Below are 13,896 nucleotides of genomic sequence, written 5' to 3' on the forward strand. Positions count from 1 at the left end.
CAGTTACAATAATTCTGAAATTTAAATGAACAGCATCCCCTTTGCTGGTTTGTTTCTGGATGATTCATCCTACAGCAACACAGGTTGTTTCAAAAAGCATAACAATGTTATTAGTGTGAAACAGGAAGTAATGTATAATAATGCCAGTCCACCAATACGCTAGAGGTTTAAAAAAGCCAATGAACCATAGATTAAAATACATCATGCAGTGTCTTCCTACTGAAACCAACTGCAAAAAGTATAAAGTTCATCTTGTTTAAAATTACAACACTAAGAATAACATCCCAGTCCTAGAGAAGTTGTCATAAAACACACAACAGAAAGTTAATACAAACTTCTGTCATGGTTGGGTTTCATCAGCAAGCATTTCTTCAAAATGCCACATGGCTCTGTTGAACTATCACCATTCCTATATTTAATCAATTTTAAAAACTGATGACTTAAAATTACATTTTGCAAAAAGAGAGGAGGTCAGACTTCCTCTTGAGGCACAGACTGAGGTTTCCTATTAACATCTAGATTATATAAAGCTTCCGAATAGTATGAAAGCAAGCAATTCCCTAGAAGACTTGGAACAGGGATCTCACATTTGCAAGAGAACTTGCCAAAGACCTATAAGAGATCTCAAACAGCACAGGGATAGGAATAGAGCTCATTTGGCTGACATACTGAAGTCCTTTCCTACTGTAAATTATGGTGTCCCCCTTACAATCGAAAAGCTGCTTGCCATACTGCCAAGAAAAAGCCCAGGAGTATCCATTTCTGCAAGGGCAGAACACACAGAGTGTGTATTTCCAGAGGCTCTGCCACTTGAATGAAGAGTTGAAAGCCAGTGTGTCAGAAGTAAGTAGATCTGCTGTGTGCTTCCTGGCAAAGGACTAACTTGGGGAAGCATATTGATTATGGAGTAAGAAATATGCCAAACAAAGCACTGTCCATTAAGTGGAAGACTTATTACTTCTCATTCATCACTAGCAAGAAGGCCAGTGTCTGAACATCTCCAAGCAGTAAAGTCAGAGGAAAACTGGACTCCTTACTCCCACCACAGCTGCCTGCTCTGATACTTCTCTGGCAAGCTGTGTTCCACAGGCTTGATCACACCTGTCAGTTCTACAAGCTCTCCTATCCCCACTGTCAACAGGAAAATGTCTTGCAGCGTCATTCCCAGCACAAGAAGAGAGAGTTCCAGCCCAAGCAGGACATTGCCAGTGCTCAGGTACATACCTGTTTTACCTGCCTTCCTAAGCAATGACTTTGCACTTCCTATGTCACCAAAGTGCATTTCCTACATTAAACGAGAAGTGCCCAACGCAATGAAAAAATCTTATTTTGCATATTGGATGGGTCCTTCCACTTCAAAAGAGTATCTGGGCGGTGGTGGAATTATCCATTTCTTCAGTAAGAAACTTCTCCATGGAGTATATAATGAAAAGCCAAGCACAAATGCATCTGAGGTGTAGTTTAGGAGGTGTCAGCAGGCAAGAAAGCAAACAGCATGGCTAAGGGGTTTAATTTGCTCAGCCTCAAGACAAGATAGCCTCCACTCCCTTTAGGAGACAGGAAAAAGCTGTTACTTTATTGTCACCTACAGCTGATAGGAAAAGACATTTTTGTAAATCAACACCCTAGGAAAAGAATCTTCGGAATGTAAAAGGCAGTTTGAATGAATGGAACTTGCAATAATCTCAGCTTATGCTCAGCACAATTTCTACCTCTGCTAAATCCTGCCTGGTTGCAGAAGTCTGAAGAAAAGTGAAGGACTTGATTCAACTTCTTGTCACTGACACAACTTGGGAGATTTTTGTGAAAAGGGAAGAAAAATCAACACAGTTCACGGAGCTGCTGCTACTTCTTTCTCCGAAGGTGAACCGTAACTTCTGAATATGGACCCATGGATACATGAAAGAGTCAGAGAAAACTGGCAAGCAGGACCAACAGGTGGCAGAAGCACGAGGTGAGCACTGAAAGCTTGAAATACCCAACCAGTGCTCATGAGGGAAAGGCGAGAAATGACACACCCACTCACTATAGACTTGGAATGCAGTGGTGAGCAGAAGGATTTGGGACTGGAGGATACGGCAGAGCCTTAAGAAATCAGCAAGTACAGACAACTTCCTGAACTATACGTTTACAGAGATGGCAATTTTGAGGATGAAGAAAAATCTCAGGTGTCCTTTAGGCACCTGAAAAGTAGATCCTACAGAAAGTGGTTATGAAAGAGCATCAAGGTTTGTTTGTAGTCAAATATCCCTAAAGTCCTAAGATAAGTAGAACAGGATGCCCTAACCGGACTCTTCGAAGACCATGATTCTCTGTGCAATAAAGCTTTTTAAACTCAGCATTTTGCCCTGTAATTACAGTGTGTTTCTAGACATTTTCTCTATTCATGTGCATTTCCCTAGTAGCCATTTCTGACCACTGTCAGATGGGACAGTGGACTGTACAGACCTCTTGCCTGACCTACTGTCAATGTTCATATGAATATTGTTATGGGAAATTCCTCGCTTATGGAAGAGACTATGACATTATTGACTTGTTTAAGAAATACATTTGGCATCTACACTAATGTGCTTGATTAGGCTAGAAGATGCAGGATATGTAAACGCTATATTAATATTTAAACCTAAATTTTCAAAAATCTGACTACAGACATACTACATAATAAAAATAAAAAGAGATGCATATGTAAACACTCCCCAGTATTTTCCAGAGTTGAAAGGAAATGGTATAAAGCAAGGAATGACCAACGTAGTCTGGTTTTGGCATGCTTAAATTTTGTCCTTATTTATTTTTTAATTTATTTTTTTCAAGTTTGGCAAAATAGGAAAATGAGAAAAACCAATGTAATAATTTTGGGGGTTTTTAAAAATCTTCTTTACTACTGAATTTTTAGATAAACTGAAATATCAGTTGAGTGGTTATTCTGTTCCTATTTCCCCTCACCTGCTCTTGTATCTCCATGTTTTTACTGCTGAGCATGTAAATCTAAAGTCTCTACATGCAAAAAAAAAAAGATTACATTACAACCCATTTATTTTTAATAAAATAAGCGCATACTGAAATAAACAGGAATCCTGAGCATTCAGCTCTGGTACTATGTTAGTCTTGCATGCAAAACCCACCATGCTTCAGGTTAAAGGAGATTATATTATTTATTTATATTTACTTACTCTTACTACTATTATGTGTAATAATAATAAATATTAAGAATCAGTTTAAAGAGAATTTCCTTTACAAAGTCTTTTGGGTGGTGTTTCCTGATTCATACTGCTATCAATTCTCAGTTATATTATGACAGTGTTGATCCAACCCTATGGAAATCTTTCCAATTTATAAGGAATTCTGAAGATCACAACTGAGAAACAATAAATTGCCAAAATATTAGCTATATCTTAGTAATGTGAAATTACTTAAGAAAGCTTGTTTGCCATGTGGATCTTCTTTCAAATTTCATCTTTCCTTTGCAGATCACATCTGGGAATGTTACATGAACAAGAACACGAAAAAATTAATCTAACAAAAACCCCTTACTGAAATAACCTCTTATTCATAGAAAAGACACACCTAAAGTATGGTGTATTTCCACTGAATTATGTATTTTTTTCAGAAGGTGCAAAAGAACCATCAAAAAAGCTGTCACTTCTTTAGCAGTAAACAGTTGCTTTTGTTAGATTACCCCCGCCCTAAAAAACTGCGGATTTCCCTGTTCTAACATCATAATTAGTAAGCATTCTTCATTATACTCCTTTGAAATTATACCATGCAAAAAAATCCTGACAAGGGTTTTGGCCTTCATTTTTTATCTTTCACAACCAATTTCACAATACTCTGACAGTTAAAGGAATAATAATAAAAGTCACTCAGATGTAATATACATCCCTGCTGAGGTCCGTGGGTGATGGCTAGTCCTTTCCAGCCACGTGAAACAGTGCAGACCTGCAGTAAAAATTTCATCTACACAGACCAACTACAGATTTTCACAGTTTATTTATACATATATTAAGCGTAGCATAGATCCCAGCAGAAACACCTCTCTCTCTATATATATATATTCATTTCACCAACACAAATGCTATCTCCAGATGTTAATTTTATTTATGAGAGGCCTTTATAAGCTCAATGTACACTCACAAAAACAGACAGACATGCACACACCTTTACATTTGAATAATTACATAAAACAGGGTCCCTTACTGTTCTGTCTCTGCAAAAATACTGCAGTCATGAATTAAACATTACCTTCCAAAGTTCTCTGTTTTGTGCCTGCTCTGGCAAGGTTTGTGGGAACAGTGATTAGAATCTGAATTGCTTTACATTACCTCCAACCTTAGGCCCACCAGCTGATCCTGGCTTTCTTGCACTGTTTGGAGGATTTCCTGGCTTTTTAGGTGCTGGAACCTTGAAGGCTGAAGCAGCTGATGATGGCCTATTTCCATCCACTGACTCTTCATCATCAAAGCTTTTGTCTAGAAAAGGATACATTAAATAAAAATACAGCTATTAGAATGGGTGTATTTTCATTTCCTAATCAACTATTTTGCTTCACATTTCACAGAAATTGACAAAATGCATAAATAAAAGCAAGTATTTATCACTTTGTCCTGTCTCTGACCTAGGAATAAAATGACAGTGAGAAATAAACAGCATTTTCTACATTTTAAGTTCTTATAAAAGATTATTTTTCCTTCATAATTAACCACAGTAAAACTGAGCACAAAAATGAATCCTACACATCCATTCCCACAAAAGGAAAATATATTCACACAGACTGAATATTTTTGAGCATTTTTTAATATTTTCCCCAAAGGAAAGCCCTTCATATAATTTCCATCATTCCAGTTTACCAAAAACAAATGCTTCTCCTTTTTCTTCTTTTACTCATGCATGCATTTTCTGCTACACATCCTCCCACAATGTGTCTAACTAGCACTCCCTGTCTCTTTCCTTCCACCCAGATTTTTTCAACTTACAATCACAGATCCTCTTGCAGATCAGTCGCCTCATTCCTCTGATAGCTCTTCAATCCCCTCACCCAAGGACGGACCCAGCACCTCACATGGCCACATGCAGTAAATTCTTAATACTAATCAAAGATTCCATCAAAAACTGCTCGCAAACACCCTAGATCCACCACTGAGATTTGTGCCGGCATCTTTCTCTCCCTTCCCTGCACTAGGTGCTGACAACCAATGAGCTGCAAGGTGACATCATCTTCTGGGAGCCAACGCCAGAGGAAAAGGTGAAAATTCTCCATGCAAATAAATTAATTCCCACACACAGTATTTGCCACTATTCCAATCCTTCGTTAAAAAAAATTAGACAGGCAGACAATATTCTGGGGTTTGCACTCCTCTCTCCTATAATTTCAGGTTTGTGTATTTTTAATGAAGAGAGAAATTCATCTCTAGTGACTAAACAGTCTCAATACAAAATATTTTGCCTTAAAAAAACCCCAACATATTCCAACAGTAGAAGGTAAGTGGTTTTCTCAACCCACTAAGGGAAGAAGGATTTATCTATAAGCTTGAGCACAGAAAATGTATCAGTCCATGGTTCCTACAATAAATAAAATGGGCGAGGCTGAGACACAGCTGCATTACAGTAATGAAAGACCAATTTAGCATATTACCTGCTCTAAAACCTGCCATTTCTAAAAGAAAACTAAAATTAATGGCAAAGCTTTATCATCTCTGGAATGGTCACTGTTTACCCTTTGCTTATTCAGAACTTGTTCCCAGTGAAATGTCAACTATATTTAACAATATAGCCTCCCAGAGGAACTCAGCCTGCATTAAAAGGGTACAGCAAGGTTTTGTCCAGCAGCATTTGCAGCACCATCGAATGCTGGAACACCCTTCATTTAAGGTGTCCAAGATCACTGCTGCTATAATTAGTACATTTTATTAGCATTTGCCAAAAGCTGTGTTAGCACTAACGAATCTCCATGATTAAAGGAACAAGCCACCACAAGAAACATATGGATGTATATGAACAATTTTCATTAACGTTATTTCCTTTTCTCCTAAAAACACTCATTTTTAAGAGAATCATGCTAAGAATAATTGTGTTTGGATCTGTAAACTCTCCCGAATCGGGAAAAGGCATCAGCCTTCCCCCTCAGTGTCCTGTGAGTTGCCATGGAAACAGCACTCCCGCTCAGCATACGGGTGAGCCAGAATACATTTTGATTCCTGATGCTTTTACTCTCAGTATCTTAAATAGAACCAGACATCAAGATTTTTGAGCAAGGAAAACCACTGATCCAAATGCCACATTAAGTGCACTGAGCTAAACACCATAATAAAAGGATAAACAGCAATGGTTAATATCTAGGATACCTGCAGCATTACAGGTAATTTTAAAATAGCATTAAGAAATATCTTGCAGATTTTTAAACAGAGTGAACAGATCAACACTGACACATGAGTATGGAATCATGAAAACTGACTAAAAATGAAAACACACTTTTCAAATAAAAATGGTTTTGTTGCTGCATTTCAAATCTGATGAAGAAACAGGCAAGACTTTCATATTACTACCCAACAGCTCTACAATGCAGCACTGATAAACAAATATTGCACCACAGGCCTTTGAAACAATAAAGTTATTTGCAACACAATCTCAAAAATAGAAAGTAAGCATTTGCTCACTTATGCAAAACCTCCTAATGAAGAAAAATCTAAACAAACCCAAACAACAGTGTACTTTGGGACTTTCCATTTTTACCAAACTGTTCATTATGAAGGCATACTAAAGATGGGGAATTGTAGAAGTTACTGCTTAACCCCAAAATGTGCAAACAGAGTTTCAGAAAAAATGCAAAGGCAAGTATTTCCAGGTATTGACCTGTTGCGTACATTAGAGGACGATATATTAAATAATGTTCTTGGGAATACTGTCAAATTACTTTGCCTAGTTAAAGAATGTATTTTTTTCATACATTTAAAACATTATTAACACTGAATTAAAAACCTACACTATGAAACAGTTTCATAATTTTTCAGTCCACATGAAACCCAGCTTTTAAAATAAATTCCCACTTTTATTTTTGAGATACACCGAACTATCTTAACCACTGATACATGGGCATTCTTAACTGGACTTTTCATGGTTTATGTTAAAATAAATTAAAAACTGTGGTACAGTTACTTTTAAGTGTTCCAAAATAATAGCACAGAACCATAAGCATATAAAATTAATGGCTGAAAATTATCTGTTTTAATTCTATTAAGGCTAAAGTGATAATGTAGCTGAGTTTCTTTTGGTTTGGGTTGGTTTGTTTTTAAATAAACATAAGCAGGAAAATTCTGTACCATCTCTTAAAGAAACCAGAGGTTTCCCTCACCCTTTTAGGTCTTTACCCTTTTTTTACCTTAGGATTTAACATCAAAATCCCGAGTGAACTTCAGGGACACTCCGTTTCTAGAAATACGCTCAACGGTGTTTGTGAAAATCTGAAACCTGAGGTTTGTGTTTATAGCACTTCATGACACCAAAGCATTTTATTTGCTTCCTGTACGATGTGCTTCCCATGCGCTCTCACTCATCTGCAATGATACACTCGGTTTGTAGCTCTCATAAAAGCATTTCCATGTACTTCAGCATGGAGAGCCCCAGCTTGAGTTTTAACTGCTGCTCCACAGGGTATAATCAAGGTGCAATTCCAGCTGAGCCAAACGTGTTTACTATGTGCCTTTGGCTGGCCAAAAGGACCAGGGATGGAGCTCCTGACTGTCAACATGCAGAACACAATGATGGTTGTACCGTCAGTATCAAACTGTGATGGCACTGCTGGTTTTACGCTGTCTACAAACAAAATAGATTTCTACAACAGAAGTCACAGAAGCCTAAATGTAATTGCTATTTCGAAACAAAGCTATCTGAAGGATGCAAACTTTTTCCATTCTAGAATGGCTAGATAAATTTTCATTCCAGGTAATTTTAAAGGCCTAACACTTTCAGAGTATCAGATTTTACATATGCAAATACATCTGACAGCTGAGAAAGCACTAACCAAACAGCATTTTACAACAAAGCTGCAAGGTACTAAAAATAAAAAGCTGTATGAATTGCTAGTAACACACGGAACATCTCAAAGGAAAAACACAATAAATGAAAGACACTGAGCCTCAGTTAAATCTCACAACACTGTTCTTGTACTCAGTTGACTTTAAATCATATTGAGTATGAAGAGTTTTGGAGGTAAGCGCACCATAACGAGAAGAACTTGGAATCTAGTACTGCCAAAAGCTGCTGAAGCAGCCTGATGAGCAACAGATGCTCTCACTCTGGTGCAAGTTCTCTTTCAGATGAACAACTTCAGGAAAAAAAAAATTCAAGAAAAGATTGTTCATTATCTTCAGAAAGCTACAAACACAAGACTCAATGTCTGAGCATCAGAAGTCTTCTCTTCTAATGGAAGGCAGAGATCTGTACCACAGAGGAGCATTCTGTAGGTATAACGCAGCAAGTGAACTGGTATCAATGAACTGCTGTGCATTCCTACAAAACATTTCAAGAGTTGTCAAAGGAACTTTTCCAGTAAAAGACCCACCACACCAACCTGCAGGGCACAACAGAAGCTAGAGTGTACCACACTTTCAAAACTTGGGGTTTATTCAAAGTTATTCTAAGATTAAATCCAGGAAGACTAAAACTCTGAACTACGGCAAAGGTTTAAATACTGAAATTCTTACGAAACAAACAACACAATTTGAACTAAAAATAAACAGAATACATGTGCTATCTTCGTGCCTTGTAGCATTACTCTTGGGGGCCAGATCACAACTATGTAGTGTATGTTTTCCAAAGTATTTGGAGAGATCAAAGGACAAACACAATAAAACTTGATACTCAAAGAACATTCTAGTACTACCAATATTTAAAACTTCAAAACAATCTATTTACTGTGATTTGGCTATAGAGTAGTAAGGATAATTACAGATGTATCCAGTGAGGAGATTCTAGAGAGAAATCTAGAGCTTGTCATATCCAGAGAAAAATGCAACTCAAGCCTCTAATTCATAGAATTAACCTGACTCTTAACAGCTAACATTTTGTAAGTCATAGTAACAGAAGAAAGAAACACAGTATCACCGACACCACTTTCCAAATACAAGATCTATATTCTACCTGTGCTACTCAGCAGCAGCAAATCAGAAGTTAACTGACCTTAAAGCAGATCCCCAAGTAACACCGTAGAGGGAAAAAACTGGATCCCCTGCAGTAACACTGAACTAAAGTAAAGGCAAATCTTGATACTGTTATCAGAAGCAACATCTTACGCATCTAACACCCCTGGAGTTGTAAATACCAACTTGTAGCATTTCATTGTAGATTGATAATTAGTCAAACCAGACAACACAGCATATTTAATATTTATATATTTAATAAAACTAGTTTTTAACTGCTTTTCTTAAAAACATGCCCTTTCTGTATGCCTTTTGGTTCCAAGTACTGCTAATAGATACGAAGTGGTTTTGAACTAGTGCTAACAGTTCCTCTTTCACACCACAAACTGTTTATGATGACAACTGCAAAATCCTGCCCAAGCAAAACAGTGGTGAGTACATAAACTCCTTAGATTTTCCAAGTCATCCCACACTCTGTGCCTACCAAGACACTGACTGCCAGTCCCCCTTCAGTGACTTACAAACATAGACTGCATCAATTACTTGGAACATCTGGGACTGGATCATTAGCTCAATTCCAGATGAACTGGTACGGCCTACAACAATTTCTGTCAAGCATGAAAATGAAGCCGCAAGCACTACACATGCATCAAGTTAGTTGATCCTCCTAATCCATACTTCAAGCCAATGTCCCACGTCATTTAGTGAGCATTTTATCCCTTACACATCAGGCATTCCATACAGTCCAAATCTGTTTGTCCTAACACAAAGGATAGGATTCATTTGCCTAAGCACAGTCATCTAAAACCAGTTTAGACAGTCCTGGGTATCCTGTCTGGTGGCCAGCTGACATTCCAGAAGGCCACAGATCTCTTGCCAGTCTCGTGTCACGCCTCTTTGCTCCACACGGCTACTGTGAATACTGCAAGGTACCTCAAGACACCTATGGCTGGACAGATGGATCACACCAAAGATGCTTTAGATCTACCATAAAGTCATGATTCCTGGGCATTCTCCCTGTGCCACAGCAGGCAGAGGGATACTGAACCATTAGGAGACAAATTGTCATTCACAAACAAAAACCTGCTTCCCTCAACAACAGAGCATGAACCTTTAGGAGTCAACACTTTAGGCACAGAAGTAACACAAGGCCACTTCCCGATGTATTTAACTTCACCTCATGTTACCTCCTCCGTTTCTCTTTGCATTCCTGAAGGAGGCAACTGTACCAATGATTCACTGCTGGCAAGTGGTTCTCTTGTTCTGTGCAATATATTCTGATGCTCATCAGCAAAATCTCAAACTCTTACCACAAGAGACTCCTTTTTTGACAGTAACCTCACAGGGGTTAGGGGAAATAAAAAATACCAGAGAACAGTTGCTAAATAACAAAACTTTGTTCAAAAATCCCCCAATGTACTAAAGCCAAACGTATTCCTTCACATGTTATTTTTTCAGGTAGTTCCAGGGAACAAAAAGAATAAAAAAGGCTCCCTTAGTAAGGAGAGCAAGAGTCAGTAACAGGAATAAGGTAAATATTTATCAGTTAAAATTTGCTGTTGATCCAATCTTAAATTCTGATAAAGTTGCCCTAACTTTTCAACAAGCAAAGCAGAACACAGCTCTGCTATATTCCATCAATCTGCTACAGCACACTGAGAGAGGTTCATACCAGATGTGCTTTTGGGTTTTTTGGTTCTAGTTTGTGTGTTTGGCCTTTTTTTTTAAAACACGATTCTCAGTTAACAGAGCAAAAGAGAAGAAGGGAAAACTGGAAAATAGACACTAAACCTGACAGACTTATTCAGGAGCGGCAATGGCATATGCCACAATAATTATCCACATTTAATACAGACCTCTGCTAATGACACTAATAATTTATCCATTTTGTTCCATAGTTTCATGAAGGAATATGTTCAGAAAAGATTTAATTCAGAAAAAATATAACATATCCCCGTATTATTTTCCTAACCCCAAAGTAAAGCTACTCTTACGGTTCATCTTACTATTGTCTGGACGAAAGACAAGACTTAACTACAGGTTTCAAATAAAGCTGCAATAAGCCAAAATAAGCAACTGAGCTAATTTTGCTCCTAATTAAAGCTTCATTTCCATTTCTAGCTCTAGAATATCTCCTGTAAACATAAGTAATTTTCTACTTTTTACCTATTAAATTTTAAGATCGTTTCTGCAAATCTTGCCATATTTTTTTACTTTTATAGCATCTGTAAAATTATTTTTGTAGTTCAGCTAAATTTGATTAAATTAATAAACAAATAATTTAGTCAGTTTTAAATTCTTGCAATAGGACTTTCCTTTTTTATACATGTCCCAAATGTTACTCAGTGCAACCTACTGAAAACTGAAGATGCAGTCAATATTATTACCGTATTTTAAAAATCATCAGTTTCACTTTACTTACAACTTTTCTCAGGCACGTTCAACAGCCTTTTAAATCAACATCTAATAGTCTATAATCTATTAGCAAAGTACAATTTTATCAGTAAAAAGGGGAAAGACAATCAGGTTCTCCAGAATTCATGACAAGGAACACCTAAAACAGGATACAAGACTAAATTTCAAGATTTATAATAAAACACATACTGTTACTGTTCTTCAACATCTATACCATATTATTGCTTTAGGCCATGCTATTTGGGCCTCCCTGCACTATATCCAATGCTGAAATGTTAACAAGTCATGTGTTTTTTGGGCAGGGGAAAGGAAAAAAGGTCTAGTAAGGACACAGGTATGCCTCACAGAAGAAGTTAAAAACTGAAAATTTCTGACAATTTAAACACATTATAGGTTGATTTAGCAGTGTAACATAGAAACCGATGGGATTCTCCTCTGTTTTAGCACAAAGTAAAATATGTCTAACACAGCACAGATGTTTGCACTATAAAATGTCAGAATTAAAGCTGAGAAGGGCAGTAACTTCTGAAGCAATCAAGATTTCTAGTAAATGAATGAGTACTCCCCTAGAGAGTCTCCCTATCCAGACACTCATTAAAATGAAAGGAGGCAGTTCACTTAAAACAGTGATAACAAAAGAAAAAAAAATAAAAAAGAAAAGGCTTGAAGAGAGTTTTTACTTCATGCCTGGGTAATTTGTGAGCCAGTTCACACACAAAAGACTCATAATTCCTATCAAAAGTGATGGTTTATTGAACTGTTGTCGTCCATCTGAATTCAGACCTCATTTGTGGCCTAACACTTCACTCTGTTGCTTGTTGCCTTCTAAAAAACCTACCACTTCAAATATCTTCTTGAAGTACAAACTCCACTATTCACATTTAAAATATTCTGTAAGCCAACAGCTAGTCTTTGCTCAATAGGCCTGGTTTCATTAGTGTCTTCATCATCTCAGCTCCAGAAGTCATTTTATTTCTTTTTTCACAAATTCCCTTTGCTTGTACATCAATTATCTACTCTCAACAGCACCAGCATTTTCTCCAGTGAATCTAATGACCTATTTTAAAACCAATGTATTTATCACAAAAACACATTATATTTAGAAACCACTATCCATAAATTGCAACAATATGAATAGACTACTGATGCATTTAAGAGGAGAAGAGTGAGAAAAAGGACCACCATATTAGTATTTGCAGCTAAGTCAGTCAAACAGATATCCATCCATGACATTTCCAGTACTTAATACAGTCACACAGAAACACCTGAGTTTAATGATTTGAATTTTTAAATTACCAATTATATCACAGCAAGGGTAAGAGAGGCAGATATAAATACCATGTTCATTCATGTTTAACATATATCACAAACATATGTCATCACGAAGGGCCATGTGACGTATATCATATAATATTAACAGGAAGGTTTACAAACAGTGAGCTTAAACTGTGATTTACTACTAGAGGCTGACAGTGATAAATTTAATTCTGTCATCAGAGAGACCATTTTAGTAGTAATGTTTGCATTATGCTTTAGTGTGGCCAACTTCTGCATATTCAACTCAATTTGCATGTTGAAAATATAAAATGGCAAGGCAGACTGACAAATAAAACACAGGTCCTAGAAGGAGAAAGTCTAATATGAACACACAGCAGATAAAACGTACAGAGATTTATTTTTCTGAATTTTAGGTCCATGCAGTTCAGGAATTAAAATATTAATATCTGCACATGAAAACGTGTACACCACATCACAGAATGAAAGGAGTTGTAAATGGCCTTTCAGCACACTAACCAGCTTGATCTCTACCTCATGTATTCAGAAGTGGAGATGAGGAAAATATGGCAAATTATCTTTATTTTACTCTCAATGCTGCCATTTCACTTACAGGTGATAAAACTGGTGGTTTTAAGAGGACAAACTCTTCTTAAACTGGACTTTTCCCCAAAGAACCATAGAATGGTTTGGGTCAGAAGGGACCTTAAAGATCATCAAGTTCCAGCCGCCCTGCCATAGGCAGGGCCACCTTTCCCTAGACCAGGTTGCTCAGAGCCCCATCCAATCTGTCCGTGAACACCTCCAGGGATGGCATTTCCACAACTCCTCTGGGCAACCTGTTCCAGTGCCTCACCACCCTCATAGTAAAGAATTTCCTCCTCAGATCTTGTCTAGATGTACCCCTTTTCAGCTTAAAGCCATTCTTCCTTGTCTTATCACCCCAGACCCTTGTAAAAAGTCCCTCTCCAGCTCTCATGTAGGTCCTCTTTTAAGTACTGGAAGGTGCTACAAGGTCTCCCTGGAGCCTCCTCTTCTCTAGGCTGAACAATCCCAACTCTATCAGCCTGCTTTC

The 13,896-nt window shown here is 37.4% G+C and overlaps 1 protein-coding gene across 29 annotated transcripts in view; it reads right to left on the reverse strand.

Moving 5' to 3' along the window:
* The window catches only part of CLASP2 (cytoplasmic linker associated protein 2), a 143,576-nt gene that overhangs the window by 84,289 nt on the left and 45,391 nt on the right, over positions 1 to 13,896 (reverse strand). For 25 of the 29 annotated variants that reach the window (XM_018075237.2, XM_018075234.2, XM_018075244.2 and 22 more), the window contains exon 8: positions 4,320 to 4,466. In XM_018075237.2, the coding sequence (XP_017930726.2) occupies positions 4,320 to 4,466 (147 nt within the window). Of the gene's footprint in view, positions 1 to 4,319; positions 4,467 to 4,970; positions 5,197 to 13,896 lie in introns of those variants that run through there. The other 4 variants (XM_018075253.2, XM_018075252.2, XM_018075251.2 and 1 more) reach the window with 1 other exon arrangement.

Source organism: Manacus vitellinus, unplaced genomic scaffold (genome assembly GCF_001715985.3).
Source record: "Manacus vitellinus isolate BGI_N305 unplaced genomic scaffold, ASM171598v3 scaffold_3_pilon, whole genome shotgun sequence".
NCBI classification, from domain to species: Eukaryota; Metazoa; Chordata; class Aves; order Passeriformes; family Pipridae; genus Manacus; species Manacus vitellinus.